This window comes from Giraffa tippelskirchi, chromosome 2, assembly GCF_054371585.1.
Source record: "Giraffa tippelskirchi isolate mGirTip1 chromosome 2, T2T-mGirTip1v1.2.pri, whole genome shotgun sequence".
NCBI classification, from domain to species: domain Eukaryota; kingdom Metazoa; phylum Chordata; class Mammalia; order Artiodactyla; family Giraffidae; genus Giraffa; species Giraffa tippelskirchi.
In genome coordinates this window covers 94,918,658-94,936,787 of record NC_137276.1, presented here as the reverse complement: position 1 = coordinate 94,936,787, position 18,130 = coordinate 94,918,658, and the positions used below count along the sequence as shown (strand labels likewise).

General features: G+C 41.6%; 1 protein-coding gene across 1 annotated transcript; it reads left to right on the top strand.

Annotated features, from left to right (window-relative positions):
* The first annotated feature begins 4,282 nt into the window (after nucleotides 1–4,282).
* Nucleotides 4,283–17,942, top strand: MRPS22 (mitochondrial ribosomal protein S22). Its single transcript, XM_081574020.1, has 8 exons — nucleotides 4,283–4,467; nucleotides 9,097–9,260; nucleotides 10,203–10,367; nucleotides 11,940–12,083; nucleotides 12,379–12,462; nucleotides 13,688–13,833; nucleotides 16,726–16,834; nucleotides 17,814–17,942. The coding sequence occupies exons 1-8, from the start codon at nucleotides 4,296–4,298 to the stop codon at nucleotides 17,907–17,909; spliced, it is 1,080 nt and encodes a 359-aa protein (XP_081430146.1). The 5' UTR covers nucleotides 4,283–4,295; the 3' UTR covers nucleotides 17,910–17,942.
* The last annotated feature ends 188 nt before the right edge of the window (nucleotides 17,943–18,130 follow it).

Below are 18,130 nucleotides of genomic sequence, written 5' to 3'. Positions count from 1 at the left end.
CAATATTGCTCAAAGTTCTTCTGCTCAGATACAGCCTTCCACAGGCTTCCAGGCACATCTTCAAATGTTTTCCGTTTTCCTCCGGAACTAGGAGGAATAGTTTCCTGGCTTCCAGATCTTGATTCATTTCTAGCACTGCTTCAGACTCTCCCACTACTTGGTGGACTGCGTGGATTCAAGTTCTAGCATCAGAGCCTTGTGCACAGCCCCAACCAGCTACTTTAGACTTTCCACTCCTGCAGCTCCCAATACAACCCTGCCTTTTCTCAGCCAATGACTTTGCTTTCCACTGCTCAGAGAAGAGAGGCTGAGAATCAGGAAGGCCCTCTGATTCTCCACTCAAAACCTATCTATACTCCACCATCTTTACCTCCCTGCCTCCTGGTACAAAGGCCCCATCCCATCAATGGCCATTGTCCCCACTTAGACCTTATTTGCTGCAGCTTCTTTGGGAACCCCCCATCATCATGTACCTCTTCTCACTTTACTCTTTTCCTTACTAATGGTTCCTTCTCAGTGCACAGAGGGGCCCTGGCCTTGGAATTTGTGTGTGTGGGAACCTTTTGGAGGTTTGGACCTTGAACAGGAACAGGGGAAAACATTCCGGGTGAGGATAAAAATGGGGGCACATGTGGCCCTTAGGGACAGCTTCAAAGATAGGGTTTTGAAGATTATGTGGAAGTTGCAAGGGTGTTGCTGAAGATTGAAATGGTTTTTGGATTGTCCAAACTGTTACCCTTCTCCCCCAGTCTCAGTTCTTTTTGTCTCCATCTCTCTCCCTGACATCTATCCTCACACCCTTATCTTGAAGACTTCTAAAAGACCAGGGCAAAATTCTAGTCCCTTTAGAGAAATAATGAAAAGTTCAGACCTTGTAAAATCACAGTTGAGTAATTGAAATATCACTATACTTTTGCTTTACAAATAATAGGACTCATTCTTGCTCCACAGAGCTGGTGATCCCTCTCCCATATTTTACCTGATGAATCCTACTACTAGATGCAGCTACGTTGTCTTGGAACTGTCAGAGGATCAACTTCCCATTTCCAAGTAAACAGAGCCCCACCAGGGCAATCTGCTTCTCTCACCAGGAACTTGAATTTGGTGTAAAGCATGTAGAGTCATCCCTCAAGGTCCACAGTGGGCTGGTTGTAAGACTCTCTCAGACACCAAAATATAAGGATACTCCAGTTTCTTAAATAAAATGGCATACTGTTTGCTTATAATATACACACACTCTCACTTACAGTTTAAATCATCTCTAGATTACTTATAATACCCAATACAATGTAAATCCTATATTATTGTTGTTGTGTATTGTGCTAAGTTGTGTCCAACTCTATGTGACCCCATGGACTGCAGCACACCAGGCTTCCCTGTCCTTCACTATCTTTCAGAGTTTGCTCAAATTCATGTCCATTGAATTGGTGATGCCATCCAACCATCTCATCCTCTGTCACCCGCTTCTCCTCCTGCCCTCAATCTTTCCCAGCATCAGGATCTTTTCCAATGAGTTGACTCTTCGCATCAGGTGGCCAAAGTATTGGAGTTTCAGCTTCAGCATCAGTCCTCCCAATGAATACTCAGGGTTGATTTCCTTTAGGATTGACTGGTTGGATCTCTTTGCTGTCCAAAGCTATATAAATAGTTGTAAATACAATGTAAATGATACGTAAATGTTTGCTGACATGTGGCAGATTCAAGCTTTGCTTTATGGAATTTTTTAAAATGTTGTTTCTTTTAATATTTTCGATCTACAGTTGGTTGAACCTGTGGATTTGTAATCCGTGGATTCAGAGGGCCAAGTGAGTTGGAATCAAGTCATTCTGACATCAGCCTCCTGAAGCAATTTCTCTTAAGTTCTTGCCTTTGGGGATGCTTTCCATCCTTCAAGTCTTTCTTGAGGCTTGGCTGTTCAGCTTTCTCTTTAACTCTGTGAGATATTAAGCATCCTTCCCATCACTTCCATCTCTGTTTTGTAAGAAAGATTTCTGTCACTTGCAACCAGAGAATCTTAATGATAACCATATAATGCTATAAAGCTTTCCCTGTGAAGATCTTCAGAAAGCCACCAACTTGCTGCCACATGACCTTCTTGCACCCCCTTTGGAAACATCAGGCATTAGATCCTGAAGGTACTTTTTCCTCAGAGTCTGCAAGATAAGTACTATCATCATATCCAGTTTTCAGGTGAGAGACTGAGGCTCTGAAAGATGTGGGTATCTGCCCAAGGTTACAGCTGAAATTTAGAATCTTGGTAATCCCATTAGTGTAGCCCAAGAAAAGGAGGTTAATACAGGAAGGTGGGAGCATCTCTGGGCAAGATAGCACACCCCTCCCTCTCTTTCTCAAGCATCCTAGTCTGCCATTTGTGTTTCTGATCCATTTTCCTGCCTTTCTCTGTAGACTGGCGTTCACTCTGCTTGTTGATTAGTGAGCATATTGCTGGAAAAGCCTGCTGCAAACCTTTCTAAACAGTTACCCATTTTAAGCTTCTGCCATCAACTGTGTTTCTAAGTTTGAAATATTGAGATAAAATCTGCTTGGTGCCTGGACAGCTGGGGTCAGCTGAAAATGTTTTCCCTCCTGAAAGGATATTTGTTTCCTAGTTCCTGTAACCTATGAATGTTACATGGAAACAAGATCTTTGAAAAAATGATTAAGCATTTGAAGATGGAGAGATTATCCTGGATTATCTGGGTGGGCCCTAAATGCAATCATATGTATAACCTTACAGAGTGAGGTAAAATGCAGTTGGGCACAGACAGAACAGAAGATGCAGTGAAGCAGAGATTATAGAGATGCAGCCATAAACCAAGGACTATTTGCAGTCACGAGAATCTGGGAGACAGGTTCTCTCCTGGAGCCTCTGAAAGGGGCACAGCTCTGCTAATACTTTGACCTAGCTGAGTGATACTGATTTTAGATGACTGGTATCCAGAACTGTGAGAGAATTTCTGTTGTTTTAAGTAACCAATTTGTCATAATTTGCTACAGAAGCTATAGGAAATTAATGCAACATCCAATGAGTCATTTCTCCTGCATTAGGTGTCCACTCGTTGTCCAATCAGTTTTATCTAGAGGGATGTTAACAAGACAAACACAACCACAGAGGCCCATCCCCTGGGAAAGTAGGTGGTATATTCTCAGAGAAAGGACACAGCCGAGAGACACTCGCATGCATCCCACTAGCACTCCCTGACACCTTTTATCTTGTAGGTGTGAGAGGAAGTGTTGGGACATGCTGGGCAGCAGTCATGCCTGAATACAGCACCAAGCCTAGGGCTCTCTCTTTCCCTGCCGGAATAGGGTATGAGTTCATAAACAGAGCTCTTAACTGGGCAATGGTGAGGTGAGGTTAGAAGATGAGTTTATCTGTCTAGCAAATTCAAACAGTAGTTTACTTAGCACCTCTTTTTAGTCAGATGTTGGGATAAGTTAGCCCAGGCACCAGTCTAGGGGAGGATAAAACCGGCACATCCTGGACAACTGGGAGGAACGTAACAGGATCCTCTAATCGTTCATTTAGTCATTTATTCAACAAACGTTTGCTGTGTGCATATGTACCAGGCTGCTGCTGCTGCTGCTAAGTCGCTTCAGTCGTGTCCGACTCTGTGCGACCCCATAGAAGGCAGCCCACCAGCCTTCCCCGTCCCTGGGATTCTCCAGGCAAGAATACTGGGGTGGGTTGCCATTTCCTTCTCCAGGCTAGGGGATCTTATAACACAATATATAATGTCATTGATTTCATGGCATGAGAAAAATAAGCAAGCAGGTAAATGAGCTAAATAATTGAGCACAAATTGAGAAAGGAGCTGCAAAAGCGACTTAAGATTCTGAGACAGAAAAAGATGTGTGAGTTGAAGAGGAATGATAGGTGCCATGGCAGTCGGGGTTTGGAATCAGGTGTTATTTGTCGGGAGTAGTGGCGCAGGGTGGGTGCGGGGTGGGGGCCGTGAGAAGTTTGAATGGAGAAGTAGGATGCTTAGACAGTTGGATTTAAACCTGAGGCTGGGAGAAAAGGTTTGAGCAGGAAATGGGAATTTGTTATTTAGAGCCATGGAAACGAAGGAAAGGTCCAGAAAAAAAGAGCATATAAACACCTTTTACGTGTGAACGAGCGGTTTACAAGAAACAACCTATTGTTTTATAAACAAGTTTATTGTTTTATAAATAGGAATTGCGTCGCTTCCGCCTCCTCCTTCATCCAGACTACATTTCCCAGGGTGCCGTGCGAACCGCGTGAGACCCAGAATCGTTCTCAGCCGCTTCCGGCGTAAGTGGCCCAGAAAATCATGGCGACCCTCAGAGTGTCTTTATCGCTGTGGAATCTACATGCAGGTTCTCGGGGTGCCAGGCGAGTCTATTTCCGGGCCCGCTCTCGGCCCCGGCCAGGCAACCTGTTCCAGCCTCTGCCCGGGGTCTGCGGGGCGGGAACGCCATGCCGTGGGCTCTCTTCCGAGGCTGGTAAGTGACCTGCTAGGCGTCCTCTGGGGCGTTCTTCTGGGAGATCTAGAGCCCTTCAGATGACGAGACCCCACGCGGGGGCCCCTGTTCTTCCCGTGGCGTGCCCTTAGATCCAGGCGGCTCTCTCCTGTACGCACTGGCTCGGACGTCGCCCGCGTTTGTTGATTCGTTCGCTCGCTTAAGCAGCACTGCTTGAGCTCCGCTCTTTGTAGAGCACCAGGCTAAGTTTAGGGGTTAAGGCGGAGAAGGCAATGGCACCCCACTCCAGTACTCTTGCCTGGAAAATCCCATGGACGGAGGAGCCTGCTAGGCTATAGTCCATGGGGTCGCTAAGAGTCGGACACGACTGAGCGACTTCACTTTCACTTTTCCCTTTCATGCACTGGAGAAGGAAATGGCAACCCACTCCAGTATTCTTGCCTGGAGAATCCCAGGGACGGGGGAGCCTGGTGGGCTGCCGTCTATGGGGTCGCACAGAGTCGGACACGACTGACGCGACTTAGCAGCAGCAGCGGACAAAGACTGACAAGGGTTTTTGCTTGAGGGAGGTCTTGGTCCAGTGGGAAGAGGCAGTGCAGTGTGACCTGGACTGTGATTGGGGATGGAGAGGAGTGAGTGAATGATAGTCGCTCAGTCGTGTCCGACTCTTTGCGCCCGAATGAACTGTAGCCTGCCAGACTCCTATGTCCGTGGAATTATCCAGGCAAGAATACTGGAGTGGGTTACCATTTCCTTCTTCAGTGGAGAGAAGAGTGGCACTCAAACTAGGCTGGAAGGCAGGGGAGGTTTCCTAGAAAGTATGACCACAGTTGAAACTTGGTTAACGGTGTTCGAGAGAAAACAAGAAACATTTCAAGTACAGGAAACAGCATAAGCAAAAGTCCAGAAATGAGACTGAACCCAGGTAGATTGGGAACCCATTTTGGAGGTAGGATTGATGAGGCTGGTTATAACTGTGAATCTGGATGTAAAAGGAGAAATCAGTATTGTTAATATTTCTCAGGTTTCTGGCCTGAGCAGTTGAGTGGGGAGTAAGTCCTCTTTGTACCTGGAGAGAGAAAATTAATTATAGGACACTTTTTTAGAGGGGAATGAGAGGAGGAAAAGTGAGGGGAAAGGCAGTAGTGAATGAGGTAAGGAGATGGGAAAGGAAGTGGAATTAAACATCTGTTTTGGATGCATTAAATTTGAAATTTGAAATGCCTTTGAAGTTCAAGTGGAGGTGTCAGATATGCCATTACATATAAGGTGAGAAACGTTGGAGTAAAAATGTTAACAGAACCTGGGGGGAATGGGTGGTGAGGTTGTCTGAGGCGAGAGGTAGTGCTGAGCTCTGTTGTGTGTCAGGCGCTGTAAGAGACCTTGGCTGCCAGAGACCAGTACAAGACAGGGTTGTCGCCTTGGGAGAGCACAAAGGCTACTGAGGACACAGTGTCAGTTATTAGTTGGCTGTATATACATGAGTTTATTTCTGCACTCTCTATTCTCTCTGTCTGTGTGTCTTTTTTTATGCCAGGACCATACTGTTTTGATTACATGTTAATAGCTTGACGTCTGGAAGTGTGATGCCTCCTGCTTTGTTCTTAGGATTGGTTTGGCAATCACAGGGTCTCTTGTGATTTTGATTCTATACAGATTTGATGATTGTTTTTTTTCCACTTCTGTAAAAAATGCTGTTGAATTCTCAATAGGGGTTGCATTGAATCTGTAGAAAGCTTTGGGTAGTATGGACATTTTAATGATATTAATTCTCTAATCCATGGACACAGGGTACCTGCCCACTTATTATATGTTTGATTTCTTTCATCAACGTTTTGTGGTTTTCAGCAAAGCAATCTTTCACCTCCTTGGTTAAATTTAGTACTAAATATTATATTGTTTTTGATACTTTATCCTTTTTTCAGGTAATTTGTTGTTAGTGTATAGAAATGGTTTGGGGATATTGGTTTTTGTATCTTGCAACTTTGCTGGATTTGTTGATCTAATAGTTTATTGATGGAGTCTTTAGGATTTTTATAGATAACATCATGTTGTCTGCTGAGAGAGACAATTTTACTCCTTTTCAATTCTTATGCCTTTTATTTCTTTTGCTTGCCTGAGTACTCAGACTAGATCTTCCAGTATTGGGTTGTATAGGAGTGGTGAGAGTGGGCAACCCTGTCTTGTTTCTGTTCTTGGAGCAGACTTTCAGGCTTTCCTCACTGAGTGTGTTAGCAGTGTGTTTGTCATTTATGGTCTTTATTGTGTTGAGGTGTGTTCCTTTTATACCTAATTTGTTAGAAGTTTTAAATCATTAATTTTGTCACGTGCTTTTTTGCATCTATCAAAGAAATCTTCCGTCTTTCTGTGAATGTTTCATATTAATTGGTTTGAGTATGTTGAGCCGTATTTGCATCCCAAATCTTATTTGATCATGGTGAACGATCTTTTTAACGTTCTGCTGAATCAGTTTGCTAGTATTTTATTGAGAATTTTTGCATCTGTATTCATCAGGGATATTGGCCTGTAGATTTCTGTTAGTATCCTTTATTTATTTCAGTATCAGGATAATGCTGGCCTTATAAAATGAGTTTGGGAGTGCTCCCTGCTCTTCAGTTTTTTGGAAGAGTTTGAGGAGGATTGGCATTAATTCATGTTTAAATGTTCGGTAAACATCTCCTGGGAAGCCCTCTGGTCCTGAGCCTGTTTTCACTGGAGGATTTTTTATTATTGATTCAGTCTTCTTAGTAGTAATTGGTCTGCTTTGATTTTCTATTACTTCCTGATTTAGTCTTGGTAGATTGTATGTTTCTAAGAATTTTTCCATATCTTCTAGGTTGTCCAATTTGCTGGCACGTTGTTACTCATAGTAGCCCCTTATGATTCTTTGTAATTCTGTAGTATCAGTTGTAATGTCTTTTTTAGTTATAATTTTGTTAGTTTGGGTCCTCTTTTTCCCTTGGTCTAGCTAAAGGTTTGTCAGTTTTCTTTATGTTTTCAAAGAACCAACTCTTTGTTTTGTTAACCTTTTCTGTTGTTTGGATTACATATTTAATAGATGGCTGTGATTGATCTGTGGAGAATGGTCAGAATGGGGCAAGGAGACAGATTAGAAGGCTGAGGCAAGAGATAGGATGGCCTTGACTAGGGTAGTGGCAGTGGGAAATAGTTAGAGACTGATTTATAAGATGTAACAGGCAATTGATTTGTGTCAGTGTCCTCTTGTAAAAATGGGACTAATCATAGTATTTATGGGATTGTTATGAGGATTAAATGTACCAAGTATGTAAAAGTATTAGTCAGTACTGGCATATAGTAAATATCTAACAGATGTTAGCTGTTAACATTACTGTTTTTATTACTGATGCTGGTGACTAGATGTGGAGGGTAGTGGGGAAGTCAAGAATGACTGTAGGTTTCTGGCCCACGTGACCTATTGGATGGTGCTAAGGATAGGAGGAAAAGCAGGTTTGTGACAGAAGAGTAGTTCCGAGTTCTGCTTTGGCAGGATTGAAGTACATGTGAGATGTCGGTTGGGTAGTTGGATGGAAGATGATCTGGCTGGAGATTCAGCTTTTAAGAGTTTCTAGGTAATTAATAGTTACAGAAGGTTAGGAGATAATCCATCAAGAATGTGAGAAGGGAGAGAAGAAGAATGTAGGTGAGAATCCTGTGGGACACCAGCATTTATAGGACCAGCAGAGGAAGAGGTGGTTGGGAAGTAATGGCTTCCCCCACCCCCAATGGAAGTGGAGGCTGGGCAAAGGCATAGGCATACTAGGAAAGGCAGAGCTGAGATCTGGGTCTCCGCTCCTGTCCAGCTTTCTTCCAGAACATCACATGGCCTTTTCAGTATCGTGTCCAGTGATCCAGGCCTCTGTTCCCTGACTGGAACCCCTCAGCCTAGAATTTCCATCCCTTTTTTTCTCTGCCCTCTTCAGGCCCCCTGGGAAGCATTCTTTGACTCTACCATGCCTTTCTCTGCTCCCAGGCTAAGTTTAGTTTCAGTCTCCGTTATTACACAACTCCCTGTACCTCCCTTGTGTGTAGCACTTACTCTGAGGAACGTGATAGTAAGTTGAAATTGATCTAGGTTCTAGAATCAGATAAACTTTGGTTTAAATCCTGGGTATATCATTTAATAGCTAATTGTCTTTAGCAAGGCTCCAGCATCCTCATGTACAAAACTGGGATATCAGTACATATTTTGTGGCTTGTTGTAAGCATTCCTGAAAATGTGTGTAACTCCTGTCATATAGGAAACAATTGTTTGGTTGGCAGTAACCATTATTGTCATTAATATTGCATTAATACTTTTTTCCTGTTGCTTCCTTCACTAGACTTTGAGTGCCTTTTTGGCAGAAACTATCTTGATCATCGTGAATGCCCATCTGAACTACATTCTTCTCTCCCTTCTCACATTTCTTGATGGATTATCTCCTAACCTTCTGTAACTATTAATTACCTAGAAACTCTAAAACCTGAATGCTCAGTATCCCTTTAAATGAATAAATGAATCTTGTAGGCATTAACATTATGCATACTGAGGTAGACATGGTGTTAATCATTTTTATCACTGACTTTTTCCATTTAGATGTCTTGTTGTCTTGTCATTTTTGCCATCTTATTTACTAAAATTCATTTTAACAGAATCTGGTAGCCCAGAGATCAAGAAACCTACTTTTATGGATGAGGAAGTCCAAAGCATACTCATCAAGATGACAGGCTTGGATTTACAGAAGATTTTTAAGCCAGCAATACAAGAAACGAAGCCACCAACTTACAAGCTAATGACCCAGGCACAGTTGGAAGAAGTATGTGAATGCAGGAATATTGGTAGAATATCTTTGTTTAAAAAATTAAACAAAGGTCAGGTCTGGCTATTGGGCAGAGCCCCCTCTGCTCCAAAACCAGCCTAGCATCCTTCCTCTATCCTCCTTGCTCCAGCCACCTTCCTGCAGAAACATTTGTTGTGAGCTGCTTTAAGGCTGAGGTTTGGTGAGATTATGAGATCCTTCTGAACAGTATTCTGTTCCAGGCAGGTGTCCTCCTAGAGTCATGGGTATTGAGTGCTTTGTGGAAAACACTGATGTATGAATATGTGAAGTATTGTTGCTTTTCTTTCAACTCAAAAATCAGTGAGAGCCATAGCAGAGTTCAAATACCCAAAAGTATACAGCACATGAAGAGTGAAAGGCCCCTTTCATCTCTCAGAGGTAACCGCTGTCAGCGGTATGGCATGGAGCGCTGTGCTCAGTGGTTATGGGTGTGGGCTCTGGAGTTAAATTGCCTGGGTTCAAATTGTAGTGCTGCAGCTTCTTAGCAATTTACTTAACATTTGTGTGCCTCTATTTTCTCTCATAAAATGACCTCTAACAGTAGTGCTTAGCTCATATGGGTAGATGGGGCATTAAAGGAGCCAGATGCACTCAGAGTATTTGAGCAATATCTGGAACATAGTAAGCATCCAGTAAGTGAGGTCCTGTGTCCTGTTTTGGGTGGCTCTTGTGGCCTGGCTCTGTCTCAGAGCCTCCCTTTGCTGTTTTGAGAGTGGTTGAGCTTGTGACTGGTGCTCTCATCACAGAGATAAAGGCCAGGGCCCAGGAACCCAAGTTTGGCTTTTCACTCATTTATTTGTACCTACAGCTTCTGTCTGTGGTCTTTAGCACTTTTTTTCATTAGTATCTGATTTTGTCAGATGATCCTTTTGGTCTGTAACCTTGTGGCTTTCCCTAAGATATATTTTATTTCATTAGGCTACAAGACAGGCGATTGAGGCAGCTAAAGTCCGATTAAAAATGCCACCAGTTCTGGAAGAGCGAACACCAATAAATGATGTGTTAGCTGAAGATAAGATTTTGGAAGGAACCGAAACAGCCAAATATGTGTTTACTGATATATCATACGGCATACCACATCGGGTAAGTATATGTCCAATTGCAAAAATGATTCTGCCCAACTTAGATTGATCAAAAAGCTCAAGCTTTTTGAGAAGATGGAAATGCTTGCTGATGCCCCAAAAGCTCAGACTTCCCAAAGGATTTTCACTTTTCAGAATGTGCAGTAAGAATATCACACTTGCCCAGATAATTTTTAGGCACCAGTCATCTGCTGTAGTTTTTATTGTCTAGCTCCTCTTCCCTTGATTGGCAGTTCCAAAAGAACACTCTAGCACTTATAAAATAAAATACATTAGTTTTGTGTTTGTGCCTTTTCAAGTAACGAGTGAAAGAGTAATTTATATTTCAGCCCACAAACTGCAGTAGAATATTGAATAGTAATAGGGTTGAAAAAAGGGCCACCCCGTGCTAATCTTTTTATCATATTGATTATGGTTAGAAGACATGATGGGAGCAGTGTCCATGTCTGTATGTCAGTCACCTGTACATCTGACATAATGAATGGGTTCAGAGTTTAATTAGAATTTTTGCTTTGAAGTATTTTAATATACGTTTGCAGTGCTGTGAAGGCTGGTTATGGGAGCATTCTATAACCTGAAGGGGAGAAAGGAACTTGGAATTCAAATTGCCAAAATCCATTTGAGGAACAATTGTGTTACTTTACCGTCTGCTATTTTTTTTTTCTGTTTGGAGTGCTTGATGAAAGTTTTAATTATATTATCCTCGAAACACATTCAGAGACTCTTATTAAAGTTCTGAAGAGTTTAGAGTCACTACAAACTGGTTAATTTAAACATTAATCAGATGTGTAGCATTTATCAGCTGTGTGCAAAGCTCTGTGTAAGTCATTCTGGGTTTTGTAAAGAATTATAATCCAGTTCCTGACCTTTTCTAGTTCTGGAACAATGTTAACAGTATCTAAGAGGTGTCAAGAATGCTGCCTATGCTAAATTAGTTTGCCAGTTGAGTGGTACAGACAGTGGGTGGAATTCACCCAGTGGGTGAAGGAAGCATCCTTTGGCCTGGGATTTGGCAGTTAGAGTGAAGAGACCAGAGGCAGGTGTACCAGTCAGTCTCTCTGACACATTTGTCTCTTGCCAGAATGAGGAATCACAGAAGTGTGGAATTAAGATTCCGCATTCTTGGGTTTGTTCCCTTTATCCCTGTGACTTTAAATATGGACCATAAAACAGTCAAGTCTTATCTGGGTGAGACTTTAGGAAAAGGAAACAATTTAAAAAGGTTTATAGCACTTTTTTTTCTGAAATGGATTTAGATGAATCTCAAATCAACTGTTTTTAGTTGAATCACTTTATGTATTCAACTCACTTTAGGACTGTTGTTCATATTTAGTAAATACTTTCATTAGATTTCTGATTGTCAGAGGCACTGCAATGATTAGTGAAGGAAGTATCAAATCTCGCCAAATCTGAGGTTTAAAATTATTATTGAAATCATACACGTGATTGCATTTTGTTTTCCCGTTGCATTTTGTATTGTTGATTGCAAAGTACTTATAATGGTGCTTAGTGGGACACTGGAACTAAAAATCAGCCCTCACAAACTCATCCTTGATTGTGTTTTCTATTTCAGGAGCGTTTTATTGTTGTCAGAGAACCAAGTGGCACACTACGCAAAGCCTCTTGGGAAGAACGGGACCGCATGATTCAAATTTATTTCCCAAAAGAAGGCCGTAGAGTTTTAACACCAGTAATTTTCAGGGAAGAAAATCTTCAGGTAAGATGACTTTGGTGATGATTGCTTTGTTGAACCAGTTGGCTCTGGTGCTGCTAGGTATTTTGCTTTGACAAACACAGGCATTTCTAATGATAAGGAGGGTCATTTGTCTTGTAACTGGGTTAGCTGGGATTCGAATCCAGGTGTGACATGTGGCCTGTGTGTGGTTTCCACCTCCCTTGTACTGGGCACAGATGTGGCCTATGTGTGGATGGGCAGGGCTGTCATGATGTCCGAACAGGTGTTGCACTTTCTTTTCTTCTCATCTAATTCCAACTCTGCTATGTGGGTTTAGACCATGTACAGTCAGGACCGGCATGTTGATGTCCTCAATCTCTGCGTTGCCCAGTTTGAGCCAGATTCTGGTGACTATATCAAAGTGAGTATATTTTATAGTTTCTAAAGTATGGGTGTAAGTATGGTTTCGAGTAAGATTTTTTAGTCCAACACAATGAGTTAGGTTATAAGCTTCGATACAGGGAGAGGAAAAGGGAAATGCCTGAACACCTGTCCAGTGCTGGATGTACGCCAAATAGGTATTTTCATCCTTTCAACAACCCTTAAGGATGAGAGAACTTAAGCTTAGAGAGTCAAGTAACTTGTTGAAAGTTGCACAGCTAATAAGTGGTAGAGTTAGTAACCAAACTTGATGGCAGAGATTTTTTCTTCAGTTTATTGTACAGGAAAGTTATTTACTAAAGTTTGCCCAAATGCAGTGTATGTGCCTTACACTGCAATTTAATAATCATATAGTACCTTCTGTGTGTAAGGTGTTACTGTGGAGGTACAGGTGATGATATGAACTAGGATAGGGAGCCTTGTCAAAGCTTGCAGTCCAGGAAAAAGATTGTGGGGAAGTATAAAGATATCACCACCATAGGTCTAAGATGTTAGGTGCTAAGAGAAGATTGCAACATGCTCTCAGGGAAGGCCTAAGAGAGCTCTAGGAGGATAGGGAACATTGTGGCAAGTGGATGGAGAAGTATTTCAGGTAGAGAGGAAAGTACGAACAACAGGCAGGACACAAAAGTAGACTTGAGTAATGGCCAGTCATCTGGTTTGCTTATGCGGTGAATACCTAGGGAAGTGGCTCAAGATTAAGCTAGAAAGGGAGATGGGGCCGTATCACAGGTGACCTCAGACGCTAGGCTGACGAATCTGGACTTCAGTCAGCAGCCTTTTTAATATAGGAATGCCCTCATCAGAGTCCTCATTTAAGATCAGTCTGGAAGAACTGAAGGAACATTAATTAGTAAGATGGAATGGGATAGTTGATTGGGTAGGGGAAAGGAGAAGTGGTGGTCCATTATTTCCAGTGGTCCATATACATAATAGGTGCTTCACATAAAGTGCATGGCTGCTGAAGAGTAACTGATCTGGCTATAAATGTCTGGCAGACTTGTTCCAGGTTCCACACACTTCTGCAGTGACAAGCTGTCCTTAATCATACCTGCTAGTTAATGATTGATATTGGATGCAGGATCAGGAGACCTGGTTTACTAATACTTTCTTGGACAGTTAGCATGCTAGTGGATGTATATCCAGTAATGCTGGATATACTTTTATTTTTGTATTTCTGAAAAATTGCATTTTTGTATGGATAGATTCATCATCAGACCTATGAAGATATAGATAAATACGCAAAGTATGACCTTTTACGTTCAACAAGACACTTCGGTGGAATGGCTTGGTATTTTGTAAATAAGAAAAAGATTGATGGTTTATTGATTGACCAGATTCAGAGAGATTTGTAAGTATGATCTTAGTAAGTAAAGAAATTCTCACTACCATTACAGTAAACCTGTATTTAATCTGTTATTTTTCCAGTGATAACAGTGTACTGCCCAGTGATAAGGGCTTCCTTTGTAGCTCAGTGGTAAAGAATCTGCCTGAAATGTAGGAGACACAGGAGACATGAGTTCAATCCCAGGAGTGGGAAAATCCGCCAGAGGAGGACATGGCAACTCACTCCAGTCTTGTCTGGAGAATGCCATGGATAGAGAGCTTGGCAGGCTGCAGTCCATGGGGTCTCAAAGAGTTGGACATGACTGAAGCAACTGAGCACACGTGCACGCCCAGTGATAGCTTTCACTTACTTCAGTTTATTTATGGATTTGTTTTTCCAGTATAACCCAGTTTTCTCAGTCTTTGCTTCTGCGTCATGTAAACATGGCCAGATTCTTTGAAAGAGTAAATGACTCTGGACCTGTGCTGTGTACCCTGGATGTTGACTTATCCCTAGCCTTGCTGGTGCTTCTGGGTACCAGTGAACTTGCCAATGAACAAGGGGATTAGACAGGAAATGCAAAGTAGACATAATAAGGTCTGCTGGGTGCTTTCCAGTAAAAGTCATCGTTTATGAAAATACTCCTGCTTTTGATCCTCCTTGTTTTTGCAAGATTTTTAAGGTGTTAAAAAGGTTACAGGTTTTTTTCAAAGTTGAGTGAAACAAAGAATGTCTGTTGTATTTTAGTACACAACTGGTGTGTGCCCTGCCTTCTAGCTGAAATAATACTTTTATGATTTGTGATGACACTGAAGAGAAAATTGTCCTCTGAGTATCTTTCCATTGGGTGAGTTAAAGGCCAAAATGGCAAGGAAATGAAACAAGCATGGCTGTAGTAAGAAGGTCATAGGAAGGGTTAGTGATTATTGTCACCTTGAACATAAGGAGTTTTGACTCAAGTCTATCTATCCTCCATGTAATCTGAACAATTCACACAAAGGCAAGGCATTTGGAACTAGAAAGTTCCATATTGTCTCAAGAAAGTCCATATGGAAACAGCATCATTTCTCGTAGAAACATTCATAATGCGAAATGATTTCCAGGCCAGCCCTTTTCACCAGCATGTGTGGTGTAATCGTGTAATCCAATTCAGAGGGCAGAAATATGCCTTCATTCCACATAAGCAGGAGGCTGCTGGTGATCGTGAGCATGTTCAAAAATGACATGCCTTTAGGTGCATTAGCTGTGAATGAATTTAAAGCTTCTCAGCTGCAAATGTTCTGAAGTTAACATTTTTTGTAAGAAATTAGAGCAACACAGAATGTATATCTCTGAAAATTATTTATTAAGGTGTACTTATAAGTTATTATAGTAATACTTATCACATGTAAGCTTTACATCTGAAGCAATTCATTTGCATACTGGGAGGGAATTTTGAGTACTTAACCTTTCCTGCTCTGTGTAAGTAAAACCTCCTGTGGGAATTCTCAGCAGGACAGTTTGCTGCAAATCCCAGCTTAAACAGTAGAGGTTGCATATCCTTGGCAAATGGAGCCCATGCCAGAATTCTGCTCAGATTTATTTCACACTCAAGTTCCTGTTGGTCTTGAATTGAGGTGCCTTTGATCTCTTTTTTACATGTGAATTTACTTGCATTTAATTTCAAATACAGGCTGGGTGTGAAGCTAAGTAGTTCTGTGAAACAGGTATTATACAGTAGCATGAACATAAAGAAGCCCTGCTGTGACGAAGATATAGAAACCCAGTTAAGCTCTTTATGGACTCACATGCTTATGCTCTTAAGAGAATGACTGTTATTGTTACCACGTTTGTTGAACTATTAGAGCACAACAAACACAACAGATGCATAATGAACATTCAACAAATATTTTTCCTCTGGAAAGTTTGGTTTCTCAGCTCTGGTTTTCTGTGTTACCAAAAGATGACTTTTAGGGTGAACGGGCTTTGGGATGAGCCCAGAGCATTTCTCTAAGGTCACCGTGGCTTAAGAAACTCTACCCCACTCCACTCTAGAAGGGCTTTGAGGTGGCAAATGGTAGGAAGGTGTTGACTGTGTGAGAGAATAGAGGTTATTTAGTTTGGGGAAGGCTAAGTTTTAATGATAAAAATTGCCTATAGGTTTCTCAAAAGGTTAAGTACAAACTGTAAGAACTGAGCTCTTCTTCTGGCTTCATCATGGGTAGTTGTGTGACAGGAGACACGAGACCGATTGCTGAGGAAGAACCTGAATTCTCTTCTGTCTAGAGTGCATAATTTCAAATTTGCTTCCCTTGGATGCTGGTTTTTAACTAACAGGATCCTGTGAATTGACAGGTGGCCTGGGAGTCTTTCCTTGGACTTCTAGATGCCTCTCAGAGGCATTTACCCACTAATTCAGAGTCTCAATGGAAATTCCTCAGCAGATGTCACTGCTAGTGCACCTGAAGGCAAGTGGCACTGAGCACCCCCATGTCCACTAGCCTCTAGCTTATGTGGGATGAGGGTACAGACCCACCCTCTGAGTTGTATTATTATCTGCTGGTGATGTGGGCCAGCCTGGAAATCATCCACCGTTAGAACAGTGTTTCTATGGGAAATGATGCTCCGCTTTCAGAAAGGATACAGCCACATTTTGAACATATCACTTTCATAAACTGGGTACCCACCTGTATTGACTCTCGCCCTGTGAAGCCTAAACTAGCCAATATTCCTGAAACTGCTTTGAAAATATGAAACTGAAGGCTGTAAAAAAGTTTTTTTTTCTGGCCCAAAGGAAGTTTGAAATGTAATTTAAAGTTCAGCATATACTTTTATAGGACTGTGAAGCCAAAGAAGAAAACTATAAACTAAAATTAAAAATGTAAAAAGAAAATGAAAACAACAAACCCTTTATAACCGTAAACCCTTTCCCTCCAGAGTTGATGATGCCGCCAACTTGGTCCATCTCTATCACATCCTCCATCCTGATGGCCAGTCAGCTCAAGAGGCCAAAGAGCAGGCTGCTGAAGGATTACAGTTAATTAAGGTAAAGGGACTTCTTTCACATTCATTATCATGTAGTGATTGAGTGAAGAAATCATAGGGCTCGATCCCTGGGTCAGGAAGATCCCCTGGAGAAGGGAATGGTAACCCACTCCAGTATTCTTACTTGGAGAATCCCATGGACAGAGGAGACTAGAGGGCTGCACCCCGTGGGGGTTGCAAAGAGTAGTACACAACTGAGTGACTAACACACAGACCTGTGGTCTTAAACCAGAGTGGTTAGAGCCCCACATTTCTTCAGCCTGGACAATAGAAACAGAGCTGCCACTGGAGTCCAAGAAGTTCAGATAGTGGGGTGGCAGCTCCTGTGCTCTTTGGAGCACGTCGCCCAGTTCGGTCACATTCCTGTCCCAGTTTCCAGAAGCAGGGAGGATAGTGCGTTCTCATTTTGGAATTGTATAGCTCTCAAAACTACGGGCTTACACAGATTTCTCTGTAAATGTTGAGATGAGATGATTTTTTTCAGAAAGTGGGGAAACCATTGTATGATTTTCATCTTTTCTAATGCTCAGAATAGACATGTATTTGTGGATCTGGCTTCTGTCCCAGTATTACTTTATGCTACTGCAAAGAAGTTATAAAGCTTACTGAGGATAACAACCACCAGTGATGACATTATAGGTAGAGTAGGAAAAGCCCATTCTTTAAAGTGAAAAATCATCTTGCTAACTTTGATCCTGTGGATTTCTCTTGAACCTAATGCTTCTCATTTTTATCCAGCAAAGTCAGGTTTTCTTAATTTTTTTCTGAAAAAATGACAATCATGTTTGGAAACTTCTGGTGTTTGGAATTAGGCTGCTTTAACTGTGAGACTGTTTTTCTGTCCATGTAGTATGCTTATTGTTTGGTAATCAGAAAATACTGTGAAATGTGGAGGGCTTTTTAAACTGGGACTTCACTGGAAACTTTATCAATAGTATATTCTCTATTTTAAAACTTTTTTTTTTTTTTACTTTAAACAGGTCTTTGCAAAAACAGAAGCACAGAAGGGAGCATATATAGAATTAACACTGCAAGCTTACCAAGAAGCATTCATCAGCAGTTCTGCAGCTTCTTAAAAATATTTTTTAAATAAACTTCATTTTACTAAATTCTAGCTAGTTTTCTGTTGATACTGAAAAAAATGTCAAAATTGAGAGTTGCTTATAAAATTGTTTTTTAGACTCCAGATAGTGCCTCTATCACAAATACAAAGAAAAAACTGTTAACTCCACTCACTTTCCGAGGCTATGAGATGATAACTGAGAAATATATTTAAATACCTGGTTATGAATTTCTC

What these genes read in the sequence shown, in the direction of transcription:
- MRPS22 (XM_081574020.1), top strand. Translation starts at nt 4,296, where the DNA reads ATGGCGACCCTCAGAGTGTCTTTATCGCTGTGGAATCTACATGCAGGT. An exon ending in TGGGCTCTCTTCCGAGGCTG is followed by an intron (nt 4,468 to 9,096) that starts GTAAGTGACCTG and finishes TCATTTTAACAG; the next exon opens with AATCTGGTAGCCCAGAGATC. An exon ending in ATTCTGGTGACTATATCAAA is followed by an intron (nt 12,463 to 13,687) that starts GTGAGTATATTT and finishes TTGTATGGATAG; the next exon opens with ATTCATCATCAGACCTATGA.